Raw genomic sequence first — 14,091 nt, forward strand, 5'->3', positions numbered from 1 at the left:
AGTGTTTCTATGGTTCTGTGATCAACCCCAGCAACACCACCACTTCTATTTTCATTCCCTTACCAGGTTTAAATCAGAGTAGTAGATCCAGGACCGACAAGCTGCTCCTGACTGCACAGGGCCTGATCGCCGGTTTGCATACCATACATATATGTAGCTGTTATTAGGCTGAACTTCATCTTCTTTAAACCAAGCAGTAGATTCATCATCATAAACGCTTCCCTCAGAGGACTTTTCATAGAGGACTCCATGGGCGTGGAGAGAATATGGTCTGGATGCCAGATTCTTAAAATGAACCTAAAAAACCCAAAATAGACTCTATTCAGCAAACTCAGGCCTAAACCAAAGTCCCCACACACTATATTTCCATGACCTCAAACCAGATCAAGATTTGCATAAAGATTACAGGCTACATTGTACATGGAAAAGCCAGCAGAGAGAGATTTTGATCTCCAGGCATCTCCATGCAGAGTCTCCACCTTTGATACAGGTAGTTCTCTGAAAAATCACAAGTCTAGCTCCCTGTCTTCCACCAAGTCGAGGCTCCTAGGACATTTACTGCTGCCCCTCATACCTGGAGCTGCTTAGTTACTGCCAGCAGGGAAATGGGGAGTCTACCTCTTATGCTTTGTTGCAGTTGTTATAGTAACTCTAGACCTCTGAATGTATCATTCTTGCTGAAATCCGTGCTTTCCACTTCTCCCAGAGAAACACCAGGATAGTAGGATTACTTATTTACCTCTTCTTAGAAAATATCACTCCCAAGCTGCAATATCTTATTCTTCTCTGACTCATGATTTAAACATAGCCTGGTAAGTTCCTGTTGCACTCCTACTGAAATAAGCAGAAAGCACTGAGATCTATTCTCCCTAAGTCCATCCCTGTGTGTTGGAAGACTGGATGAAGAAGAATAAGAGAAGGGAAATTTTACAGCAGTGCTTCCTAATGCAAATATATCTCAGTGTCACCAGGGATATGGTTCCTCTTCATCCTTGTTGACAGTTCTAATAAAATCCTGCACATTTACATAGCAAAACTTTTTAGAGGAAATTGTGTATTTTCCCAAAAAGTATATCTTAATCTTGAACACACATATACTAATTTTTAAGTTTAGACAACTCATTTTTCATTAACATTAAACCTGAATCTTATTTTACAGTAGACCAGTGAGCCAGTATTTAATGTTGGGAAACATAAGAAAGAAAAACAGAATTTAATTTGCTGTGGACAGGAGAGAAAAAAGATATGTTTCAAAGAAACACATCACAGTGCTTACAAGTTCACAGTGCAATTTCTAGCTTTGAAAACTGTTTCCCCTCCATCATCTTTTAAAAAATTGTGGTATTTTTAGATACATTCTGTCACACTCCAAGATCACTGTAAGAATCTTATTCTGCACACACAATCAAAACATTGACCTACTAGGATAACATCGTCCACTTCAGCCCGAATAACTGGTCCCAGGATGCCAAGATGTTCTGTATATTCATCTTCATCCTGAAGAGTCAAAAAGGTACTGTCTGTATAGCTCTGGAAAATCACCTTATGTCTGCTGCCATCTTTACAGGTTTTGTCATTCCTCATTGCACTGAAAGGAAAACCCCAATTAAAATCCCACACAGGGAATCAGAAATAATAGCTTTGATAAAACCTGACAACTCGTACAGCAGAAACATTTTAGAATTCTGTGAATATAAAGAATAAACACTCAAATGGCTTCAAACTCTGTCAGGGAAGGTTTAGACTGGATATTAGCAAATATTTCTTTACCAAAAGGGTTGCCCAGGGAAGTGGTTGAGTCTTGGTCCCTGGAAGTGTTTAGAAGATATGTGGATATGGTTCTGAGTGACATTGTTTAGTGGTGAACCTGGCAGGGCTGGGTTAAAGGTTGGACTCAATGATCTTAAAGGTGTTTTCCAACCTTCTGTGAATCTACAAAATGAGTGTCAGATGATTCTGAAAATCATGGCTTGCAATGTTTAAGCAATTCAAGTTCTACAGTTGGATAAGAGATCCCCCAACCATTTGGTAAACTATCCCTGAAAAACTCCAACAAGTCTCTCAAAACCCATCTGAGCTCTATTTTCCTGTTTTTTTTTTTTAGCCTTAATAATCTGAATTGGAGCTTGGCTGAGTGTAGTGAGCCTATCACCTACACCATACCGTCTCTCAAATATTTACATCTGATAATACCTGCATTTAGCTGGTGTTAAAATAAACTCTTACACCTTCAAACTGTTGTTCAGATCTTAAATAGGAGCGCTGAAACGCTATTATAATTACCTACAAATCTTGCTTTATTATCAATTCTGCAAAAAACAGACATTTAACATAAGCTACATAGCAGAAAAGCTGCTTTTAGCTCTTCAACACACTGAGACAGGATATGCCATGGGCTCTCATAAATTCACTGGAACTATTTAGCTCACATCAGCTGAGTATGAACACTGCTGGAGAGACCTATATAGAGGTCTAAGTATAAAAAAATTCTTGATTTTGCAAGTGCCCAAAGAAACTGTCTTGTTTCTGCTATTTTTGCAAGTGCCATTTATACGGACTGAGATGAGGCAGGAGTAAACCTGGAGAATACTGAAAAAGTTTTATTTTTATTTTTATTTCCATCAAATGAAATGGAAATTCAGTTTAAGAAATAATCTATGTTTGGAGATTCATTTTGCAAAATGAAAATATTCTTGCTCCTGTTTTGGCTGCTTTGATAAAAATCCAAAGTTATGCAAGTTTTGGTTCAGCTTTTTGATGAAAAGTGACAAGGAATTCTATGCCTTTTTAGGTGAACACTGAACCTAACCTGTATCAATTAAGAGAGTGATTTTTTAGTACAGTGATTCTCTCAGTATATTCTCACATATTCTTTGCTGTGGCACAGTAGTAAGTCTTGCCTGTCAAAATGTAAGAAAATCCCCCGGCATTAGGATTTGTGATCAAGTCACCTTCTGATTTCTCTAAACAGCAGGAGCAGCTTTGTTTTTACTTTTAATATAAGGCAGTCACCAGTGTGGTTAAACACCTTGCAGCTTTCATATACTTTTTAATACTGCAGCCTTGTGAGGTTGGAAAGTGCTGTTATCCTATTTTCCAACAGAGAACTGAGACACCAGAACTATTTCCTGCTAGTGCTAGAAACTGATTTCATCTACCTATAAGCACATCCCATTCTAGATTCAATCAGTTAGTCCATTAAATTCCTGGAAAGACTTTGCACAAGGAGGTCTCTGTCCTGTGTACATGTACCAAGAACAGAAGCACAAAGTAAAACATTCAAGTAGAACAAAACAAGCAGCAAGATTCCCTATTGACCTCTCACAGTGAGTTTTATAAATTATGTATTAAATACTGTTACTAGCGAGTCTACAAAAGGGAGTTAAAAAGAAAAAAAGAGTTCTTAACTGTGTTGTGCTTGATTATGGTAATCTCACTCTGACATTTCTAAGGGGGGTGAGTCTCCCGTGGAAAATTCTTATGGTTCTGCCACTGAAATGTCAGAAATCAGATGGCACATTACAGATGCTTTTGACTTTATCAGCATGTGAATCAACATTCTGCAAGGAAATTTCAGGATGGTGTGCCAAGTGAAAGCAAATGATTTAGGCAAACCTTTTCTTATATCCTGCATAGTTCCAGCAGACCTCTTTAGCTGCAATGTAGTATCTTCTCTTATTTCCTCTGCTGCGCAGGTAGTGCTCAGCAATGTCGTCAGGGTTACGCTGCCTGCTAATGTTCACCTTGGGGTCTGTCATGTAGGGGTCATCAAAGCTCACATAATGGTACTCGTATTCCCCGCCCGAGCTCTCATCGCTGTAGGATTCTCCTATCACATATTCGTAGTCGCCGTCTGCTCGGGGAAGCCCGATTGTGATGGATGGCCTGAACTGCCGCGGGCTGAGGGTGTTACTCAGAGACTCTCCGTGCCTGGCTCTGTTCACATCCACCCTCTGGCTGACCTCACTGGCTGCCTTGGTGGCATCTGTGCAACACGGCGCTGCTGTGTGGTTGGTCCCACCCGGAAACAACACACGGCCAAACCCTGCCATGGAATTGCTGGGCTTTTTGGGGTATCTACTCCGTGGGCGCAGCAAGTAGGTAATTTTTGCGTCTTCCTTCTTTCTCCTTCGGATCTTGATGAAGGTTCCAGATAAAGTCAAGGTACTGTTGTTTCCCTCCTTTCCTTTCTGAGTTAGGTGAATGTGGCTCCCTTTCTGGTTTTCCCCCATTAGATGTGAGAACCCTTGATACTTCTTCATATCCTCCTTATTTATGGATGCTGTACCATTTCTGCCATGATGATTTAACTTATCACCAGCAGATTTATCTAAGCTTGGCTCTAATCCCGGAATCATCTTTGCAGACACCAAATTCCATTCCTCACTAGTCATTTTAGATGAATATTTCCTGGCCCCGGGCAATGATGCTTCTACTAAGTTCTTCACTACAGCAGGACTGGAATTAGGGTTTTTATTGTCTAACATATATTCTAAAGAAACAACATCTGCCGGTTTATCTTTGGATATCCTGGGTTCAGAAAGGCTGGATGCATTAGACCCATCTCCTACTATGAGGTCCAAATCCAGTGTCAAGTTAACTGTGTGCATGGCATTTTCCATCTTCTTTCCCTCCTCTTCCAGATCATCATCATATTCATTTGGCAGTTGGCCAGTTCCCATCATGGCTTCATTGGATGTGTTCTCTGTATGATGCACATAATGAGGTGCATAAGTCTTGTCAGAAAATGAGACATTTTTATTTCGGATATGATTTAGAAGGGCATTCATCTTTTGGACAGAGTAAAACTTAATGGCCAGTGAGCTTCTCCTTTTCCTTTTCTTGTTAGCGGTATAATTTCCTCTTTCTGTGCTTTGCTCTTGATGTTTTTCTGGAAAAGGTTTAAAGTCCTTTCCACCAGCTGGAAGCTCTTCTGCAATATTCACTGGGCCTTCCCCATTGCTCAGCAAATGTTCATCTGCAGACATATTATTGTGAGCTATTTCATAGTTGCTTTGGTTTCTATTCTCAAATACCAAGTCAGCTTCTCCATCACTTGCGGAAGCTAAAAATAAATCCTTTTCTGCTGTGACTGATGTGTGATTTGAATGGAATGTTTCAGCCTTGACTGGGGGAAGAGGAGTGATATGAGTTTCTAAGAACTTAGAGTTGTTTGTTGTTCCACTGCTATTTATAGCTGTCCAACCTGAGCCAACTGCCACTTCAGAACTTGTGACATCAAGGTCTTCATACTGCTCCCAGGCCAGTGCTGTAAGATTCTGTTTTTCTTCATCACCTGCTGCCTTTCTTGAGCCTCGGATGGAGTAAAAAGAAGCCAGATAATCTTGGTAATCTGATTCCTCCTTGTTTTCTTCATTTTCCTGCACAACTTCCTCAGCTGAGGTAGTAACAGCCTTTCTTTCAGTCTTGGTGGGACTTAAAGCCACAAAATCAAATGTTTCATCTTCCTCATAGTCGCATTTCGCATCTCTGAATCTCAGCCTCATGCCATAACTCATTTCCGGGGTGCCCCAGGATGCCAAAAGCCAAGTACCTGCAGTTGAAATAAAAGTGTTATGAGAATGGACATTGTCAGTCATGTAAGCAGTCAAGGCAAATAGCTGGTGCTGCTTCTACAGCACCTGCTATAGCAGACTGCTAATCTTCATCCGGGATATTAATGAGCTCTCACTGCAATGAAAAAGAATTATTAAATGTAGACAAATAAGAGCACATATAAATACATCTAGGAGATGGAACTCTTTTCCACAGATTAAGCTGTAACTAGAACCTGAATCCAAAAATAACCCATGAAATAGATGGATGTGAAAAAGAAAGAAACAAATTAAAGGATCCTATGTTTAGATCTGGATCTAAGGGTGAGACCTCTCAAGATGAAGTTTCAATTTTATCCTGTCCTTACTGGTGCATGCACTGCTACCTAGATAGAACATTCTGAGCAGAGCAAATGCATCCTGAGACAATGCTGACAAACATCTGACAAACACTGTATTTTAAAAGCTTTTGGATGAATCATGGATGATCTCTACTAAGTAAAATAAGAACAAAGCAATTTGAATTTCCAATATAACACTAGCCATTAAGCTGCCAATCTGAGGCATCTCAGATTAATTTAAAGGTTTTAATAATTCCTCCAAAACCTCATCACAAGGTAAGTTCTCTATTGGAAATTAGAATCTTCAGAGAATAAAATAAAATCTGTTTCCCTAAACAACATCAAATCAAGTTCTTTGCTTGTTACACCTTGCTTTTGGAACTAGTAGAAAATACAGCATAGACAGACTAACACCCTGAGAAACAGGTTTTTTATTGAAAAGGTCACATACAATTCTTCCTGTATTGATCAGCTTCAAGTGACCTGCACAACTTTCCTGATTTCTAACAGCAAATTTATCAAAGAAAACATGTCCTAGGTGGAAAGAATAGATTGCATACCAAAATCAAGTAAAAATATAACTTTATTACTGGGGAGGTTTCCATAAAGTCTAATAGAGTTCTAATGATTCTCTAGTGTTGAGCAACAGAGGCCACTTAAATATTTTTAAGCTATAAGGTCTTGATGCTATGCAATACATAAAATATATATATATTTAAAAATAAGATATTTTAAATGCGATAAGGAAGTTAGAATTATCCTTAGAATTAACCTTGAAGGAAGTTAGAATTATCACTCACAATGCACAGATTTCAATGACACAGAATCTGTCCTTTTGGAAGTAATGCCTTAACTTTAAACTACATGGGTTCTGATGCCCCCTCTTCCAAGACATGGTGTTAATTCTAGACATTGAGATGCATCCCACAGACCAGTGACCCAGTTCAGGCAGGCAGACTTTACTGCTGCTGAATGACCTCAAGCCTAAGGTCAAGTGTGGCCATTTTGCCCAGTAATGACCAGCAGAACTTGGCAGTTTCAGCCCATTTTAGAATGCTCAGAATAGACAAGAATGTGGCAAACCGGGAGATCATACAATGGAGCTCATACCAGTTTCCGAGAAGAATCTTACCTTAAAATTATCATTACTAACCCCAGTATGAATTGTGAAGTGAAAAAAAGACAAATCACAAGATGACCAACAAAAAGAACCTCAGTACAGCATACAATTATGCTAAGTTGGTGTAGCCAGCAAGACTCCATGCACATCACTTGCACTGGTGAATGATTCAATGTTTTCTGGCACTGTGTTTATCAGAAGAGCTTTCTCCCCTGTTTAGTTAGATAAGCCCTTACAGACTGGAGATTAAATAATGTCTTAGAAGAGCTGTCAAACACTACAGTTCCATCACTTACCACCATTGTCCATTTCCACTGTGACTGATTCTCCGCTCATTGGGAAAAGGCTCAATGTATCCTCGTATTTCCCTTGATACAGAAAAAAGTGTCCAGCAAGACGAACAGAGACAATCTCATCATGAGTGCCAACACTGAAAAAGTGCCACTGAACCACAGTATCTCGGCAAAACCCAAGGATTTCGCTGCTGTCAGACACATAGCCATTTATTGCTAAAAGGAAAGCAAAGAAAAAGTGGTTTCAGTATTTTTGTTTTAAAACCTCCTGTTCTTTGATGTCAGTGCACTGGAAAGAGACTGGCACAGGGCTGAAACCATGGTATCTGAAAATATTATCTCTAAGGCAGCAGGGTGCTGCATCAAAATTTAGTTAACCCTTGTCTTTGCTTCAGGGTCCAGATCCAGCCTAGCTACTAGTGGCAAGGTGTGGGTAGGCCTTTTCCCCCTGGCAGCTAGCAATAAAACAAGTGGAAATGGCCTCAAGCTGTACCAGGAGAGGTTCAGGTTGGATATTAGGAAAAATTTCTTCACTGAGTATATAACCATTATAACAGGCTCCCAAAGGAAGTGGCAGAGTCATCATCTCTGGGAGTGTTCAAAAAACGATTGAACATGGCACTCTGCAATATGTTTTAGTGGGCACACTGGTATTAGGTGAGAGGCTGGACTTGATCTAGGAGGTCCTTTCCAACCTTTCTAATTTTATGATACTTCCTTTTTCTGTCCAGTGCCACCTGGCACAGTTAGAAGTTCACTGACTCTCTGGAGGATTCCCCAATCACATGTACTTCTGAGAACAAGCAATCACTGAGTGCTCAGCTATTATTCATCTCAGTATTCCACTCACTGTGCATTATGTTCGAGTTATAGAACTTGGGATCATCCCTTTTAACAGTGGCTGGGTTGCTGCAGTACTCCTTGATGTTATCCTCTAGGTACCAGCTCTTATTTTCATCGAACACAGCAAACACTGCCTGCTGCTCCTCATCTGCCTTTTTCTGAAAAACAATCAACACAGCAGTTATATTTTATCAGCAGACACACATATTAAAAATTCAATCCTACAACCTCTTACTGTGTAAGCAACACAAGCTTCATCAGAGTCCTGGTAAGTGTTATCCATAGGTTATGTGGAAGGGAGTAGAGGCTCCAGACTTCAATCCTACTACTGCAACCAACCTGCAGTGGAACGCTGAGCAAGCCTCTAGCGCTGGTGATACACCACCAGCAGGTGGTTTATGACTGGGCTCTCTGTAACAGAACCAGACTTCTGGTTTGACCTGACAATGCTTCTGACATTTTTTTCTCTCCAGTGATGCTGGAGAGAAAAAGTCTTTGCCAAGCAAGATTTCAATAACTGGTAAAGGGAAGCCCTCTCCCAGAACTCCTATGCTGTTCTGGTTGTTCTAGATTCATTGTGCTTGAGATTGTCAGATGCTGTGGAGTTGTCTCTGTTACAGAAAGGAACCATTAGATCCAGAGTATGAAAATAATAGCAGGAAAATTTATTATCAAGTCTAGAAATAGACTTTAAAGTCAGGCTGACCTTTTGTTGACCTTTCTTAGTGCTTGCTAAGAAACACAGAACATAATTCCTTTACTGCTGGGGACAGTTACAGGACTGTTTCTTCAGGAGCCTGTTGGTTTAACTGCTCTCCAGAGAACAGTTCTCTAGTAAAATTAAATTCAGTGTAGAATAAATAGCATTATTTGAGCAAAATCTGCCCAAACAAGTTACCTGCACACCCTTTTGCGTCAGTGCTTCACTTTTACAAATCAGAAGTGGGCCAATCAGTCCAGAGGCTATATCTCTCTCAATATTTACAGCACTGTGATACAGCCTTGTAATACATTGCGCATCCTTTGCAGTGGGTTGATCTGTTTTAGCAATTTTCCACTCATAAGTGTACATGTTCCCTGGTTCAACTCCTCTGCTCTGGGTGCCATTGCCTAAGGAAAAACAAGAACAGTAATGATACAAATTCAGAGACAGCTCTTAGTATCAAGCTGCACCTTCTAATTATATTGGTGTAGTTTGGCCATTAAAAGCTACCTTGAGATAACTGAAATTCAGCAAGAACCTTTGTCTCTCTAAAATCACAAACAAGAATAGAAAACTAATACAACTAATAGAGGGTATTTGTCTCTGCTTTGCAGATAATACCTTGGTTTCTCTATAAGGCAACACAACAGGCAAGCAGAGGCAGAGCACAGAACTGAGGTCTCCCAGTCATGCACATTCCCAGCTACAGCACCTCCTTCAAAGCAACAAAACCATCCGTAACAGTTAGTGATATGCAAAAACGTATTTCACAAATTTTTTACTTGTGGGATCCAGAGGATAATCAGCTCCTTCTGCATTCTTTGCAAGTGTCACTCCATGGAAATAAATACTGTAGGGTCGACTGGCCTTATTTTTGAATACAATCTATATTAATAGGTAAATGAAAAAAAACAATTAGGATTCAACAAATCCTTGTCTGAATACACAATAAAGTTACCACTGCAGTAGAATTTGCCTGGCTTTAGCCCAGAAAGTGTCAGAAAGGCAAAAGGGTGTCTTAAGTATTGTTTGATATATAAACCCAAAGAATAAATGCTGTTACCATTCTGCTGGACTTTGTAGACCCCACTGAGTGAAGTTCAGTTGCTTACAGCTGGGCTCTGGAAGGTCTAAAAAGAACACTTGTTCTTTTTAGGCACATACTATCTCTGGAAATACAAAGTTACTGACTGAAGTTCTTACAAACCTTCATTATCAGAGAAAAAAAATTAAAACCAAAGCTTGTCCCAGATTCTAATTCCCAGAGTGGATATGTACAGAAAAGGCAAAATTTCCTGCCTATTTGACAAAATTGGGATTAAAAAAAAAAAAAAGAAAAAGAGAAAAGGAAAAAAGGAAAAAAGGAACATGCTAAGCTCAAATTCAGAACCACAGAGTCATGGTGGAAATGACAGAAGCTAAAGGTTATGGAACTTTGTGATGCATCATTAAATGACAACAGTAAGACAAGTGGATGTTGTGGCAGCACAAGTTGTAATGCAAATATTTTGTAGTTTCATGGTATAACCTCATGAAATAACATTTGATTATGGAAACTGATTACCTTTGTATAAAACAGCCAGAAAAAATATCAGCATAAGAAACAAGAGGCTTATGAAGTTCAGCCTCACAAATGCCCTAAGAAGTCCACATAGGTCTAGGGCTTTTATCCCATTTTGGACCAGTGTCAACATATATTTTACAGAGTGTGTGACTGAAGCATGTTTATGTAAAATAAAGCACAATCATGGAAATTATAGAAGGAACACTGAAAAATGCAAGCTAAACACTGTTACTTGTGATCATACCTTTTAACAGGGCCAATATTTAGAACATTAGCTATATTATTTGAAAGACAACAAAAATCACACTAATTCCTTTGTATCTCTACCTCAATGAAAAGCATGCTATAGTATAAATATTTCCTGTATTTGTGTAACTTACTCTGACTTTATCATTGATTTGAGCTCTGATAATAGGGCCCAAGATTCCAGTTTCCTTGGGACGAGGATTTTCCAGACGTTTAGTGAAGCTGGCATCAGTATATTGTGTAAAAATAGCCTTTTTATACCTTTTACCTATGAGATTGGAGAAGTTGTCCAAGTGTTGTGATTTATAGTGTCTTAAAAATAAAGGAAAAGAAAAATTATCAACAAAACTTGAATAGCAGCATCTGTTAAAATACAAAATTAGTATTTAAGCAACTGTTAGAAATGTCACTGCTTGAAAAAAAAATCCAAACCCTAAACTAACCTAATGCTTTTCACCCCAAATTTTAACCTAAATTAGGTAAGAAGAATCTTCAATCATTACTTGTGTTTTACATATGACCAATTAATATCATAGTTTACATTTAATTTAACAGTGTACATACAAGTATGAAACAAACTGAAGCAGCAGGTACACTTTCAAGGTAAGATAGAAATCACTGTTCTCCTTTTTCAAAGGCCTAGTTGAGCATGGAGAAAAAAAATCCCAATTTGCTCACACTAGCAAAGACTCCAGGAGAAATAGGAACACAATCTTAATCGCAGTCAGGCACTATACAGTAGTGTTATACTGAGGTTTCAAACTTTTTTTTGCTGTCACCCACACTTGAAAAAAGGTTACTGAAAAGGGATAAACTCTGAAGTTTTGAACAAAGGAGGAAAAATCAGAGAACTGAGATTATTAAGTAAGGCAGTGTGACTGGGAGGAAAGATATAAAAGATTGTTCTGTGCAGTTCAAGAGCACATAAGGGAAGCAAATGCCAAAGGAGAATGAATTGTGCAAACAATGTATTTCTAAGAAGGCATATGAAACTATAACCCTCACAGAATAAGGAATTTGTTTTGTTCTGCTTAAATCCTTAAAGATTCTTATGAATATCAGCTTGTAAAGGCTCGTAAAGGCACAAATAGCACTGGGGAACTGACAGATTGCAAATTTAACCCCACAGTGCACTGACAGCACTGTATACATCATGTATGTTACAGAATTCCTTCGATTTGTCTTAAGTTGAGCAAAATAGCCCAACAGACTTATTTATTATGACTTCCCGTCCATCTATATTGGTACTGTGCAGATATCATTTATAAAGAGCTTTCTCCTGTTCCCTAAACACTTTATTGTACTGAACTTTTAAAAACTTTTAATCTCCAGAAATATTCCCTTCCTCCCTTTCTCTTCCTTTTAAGGATTGTTTATTTCAGCAGAACTGATGCTGAAAAGTATTTTAGAAAATAAGCTTGTATTCTACTTTGTACAATTCCTCAGTCATCTTGTTATTTTGGGCTCCCTGTGAGAAGAAAAAGAAGGTGTCTACTGTTGGGCTTCTCAGCAAAGAAAGTCACTGACACTGGTGAGAGTCCAGTGAAGGGCCACCATGGTGATCAAGGAGCCAGAGCACTTGGCATAGAAGCAAAATTCCACTTTCTTCAGTCAGGCAAAGGCATAGCTAAGGGAGCATTTTATGTTTAACCTCAACTATCAAATTGACATTATAGAGAAAACAGGACCACATGTTTCTCAAAGCTGCATGGCGAAGACATGAGACACAATGGCCACAAGGTGCAACATGAAGAACATTTAGATATAAGGAAAAACTTTTTCACTGTGAAGTTTCAAAGATGCCAAGAGAAGCTTAGGGGTTACTGTACTTGGAAAAAAATAAAAATGCAACTGCATAAGGTCCAGTGCAACTGGATCCAGCCTTGCTGTTGGATACCAAGAGGTTCTTTCCAATGACAATTATTCTGTGATTTCATGTTAGCGTTCCCTATTACACTGACAAACTAGTATTTTACCTGTCAAGGGTGTCTGGAATACTTGGGGCATAATCCCAGGTAACTTCTTCTGCAGCAATGAAATAGTCCCAGGTTTTGACCATAAGACGTTCTCTATAGGAGAGACGACTCTTCTTCAGCTCTTTGTCCCCACAGTCCCTTACAGTGAGGTAACCGTGCATTCCAGCTAATTGAGAGGAAACAGGACCATAGTGATTTCCCATCTGAGGAACTCTTACCACTTCAGCTGTTTTTTATCCCCCAAAAGATATCTCCACCTCCTATAAGAGAGATATTTTTCTCATTCTTTAAAACAGAATTCTGATCATTGCTGAAAGATATCACTTTCAAATGGCAAACAGAAAACATTTTCATTACATGGAAGTACCCTTAGCTGAAAGTACTCAGTTTCTCAGGAAACAGGTGGCTCTTACTAATTTTATAGTGACTAATTTTATAGTGATGCTTATCTGAACAGTTTACAGAGACTTATATGCTGGAGTATTGAATCTCTGTTGTTCTATGCTGTGGAGACTGCAGTAAAGCTGCAGGTAAGTACATCTTTCAGTTCACCATGCACTTCCAACACAATGTCTGGTTCTTGGTCAATTTCTTAGTGAAATGACAAAACCACCTGAAACAGATTAACTGTACCACTGTAAAACAGCAGAAGCCATTTGAGACATAGAAAAGGACAGCTTTTCAGGTGCCTAATAACTAGATGTTTCCTTGCCTTGCAGGTGCTTTTGGACAAGAGACGATATGAGCCACCTTCCTTCCTCAGTCACTGTCATGTTTACGGTGGTTGAGGCTCCTCCCACCAAATTAACAGCAGAAACTCGACGATGTTTTTGCTCCATGGACTGGCCATTGATATGAATGGAGAAGATTTCTGGCTTGGAACTCATTCCTATCAAGTGCCAGCTAATGTTGTCATATGCGCAAGCCTCTAAATCTGAAAGAGACATGAGACAGGGTTCAGAATACAGGCAAATCATGCAAGCTCCCCATGCACCCTAGATTTGAAGTGAGTCTTCACTGAAAACATTAAAAAAAATTGCTGTGATCAATGTTTTCAACAAGAGGAAGTTTCAGAAGCATGTAAGTGGAACAGATACCAAAATCATGTGTCAGTGGAAGACAAATGTTTAAATCTTACCTACAAGTGACAAAGTGACTTACAACAAGCTGGCAAAAAACGGGGAAAAAAACCAGTGCCTTCTTTCGGAAAGCTGACCTGTCCTTGCTTGGGGAGTGAGGGGAAAACAGGGCAGGCAGGGAATGGAAAGAACAAAGCAAGGATCTAAGCTAAAGACTGATGTGATACCTAGTGACAGTAACTACCCTTCTCAAAATTAAAAAAAACCCACTTAAGACAACCTTTTGTATTTGCTCAATGGATGGGAGAGAGATATTAAAGTTTTTTGTTAGGAAAAGCCCCACTACCATCTTCCTAGTCTTCTCACTTGAT

General features: G+C 39.2%; 1 protein-coding gene and 1 long non-coding RNA gene across 2 annotated transcripts in view; one reads left to right on the top strand and one right to left on the bottom strand.

Moving 5' to 3' along the window:
* The window catches only part of F5 (coagulation factor V), a 34,108-nt gene that overhangs the window by 10,885 nt on the left and 9,132 nt on the right, over positions 1–14,091 (bottom strand). The window contains exons 6-15 of the mRNA XM_039717898.1: positions 13,354–13,575; positions 12,642–12,807; positions 10,800–10,977; positions 9,638–9,740; positions 9,051–9,262; positions 8,160–8,310; positions 7,313–7,525; positions 3,616–5,554; positions 1,423–1,588; positions 64–297 (exon numbers count right to left, since the gene is read on the bottom strand). Of these exons, the coding sequence (XP_039573832.1) occupies positions 64–297; positions 1,423–1,588; positions 3,616–5,554; positions 7,313–7,525; positions 8,160–8,310; positions 9,051–9,262; positions 9,638–9,740; positions 10,800–10,977; positions 12,642–12,807; positions 13,354–13,575 (3,584 nt within the window). The remainder of the gene's footprint in view (positions 1–63; positions 298–1,422; positions 1,589–3,615; positions 5,555–7,312; positions 7,526–8,159; positions 8,311–9,050; positions 9,263–9,637; positions 9,741–10,799; positions 10,978–12,641; positions 12,808–13,353; positions 13,576–14,091) is intronic.
* Positions 4,029–13,999, top strand: LOC120506385. The gene is made up of 2 exons (XR_005628505.1): positions 4,029–4,164; positions 13,361–13,999. It is a non-coding gene; the product is annotated as an uncharacterized LOC120506385 (long non-coding RNA).

Source organism: Passer montanus, unplaced genomic scaffold (genome assembly GCF_014805655.1).
Source record: "Passer montanus isolate IOZ18808 unplaced genomic scaffold, ASM1480565v1 scaffold39, whole genome shotgun sequence".
Taxonomy (NCBI): Eukaryota; Metazoa; Chordata; class Aves; order Passeriformes; family Passeridae; genus Passer; species Passer montanus.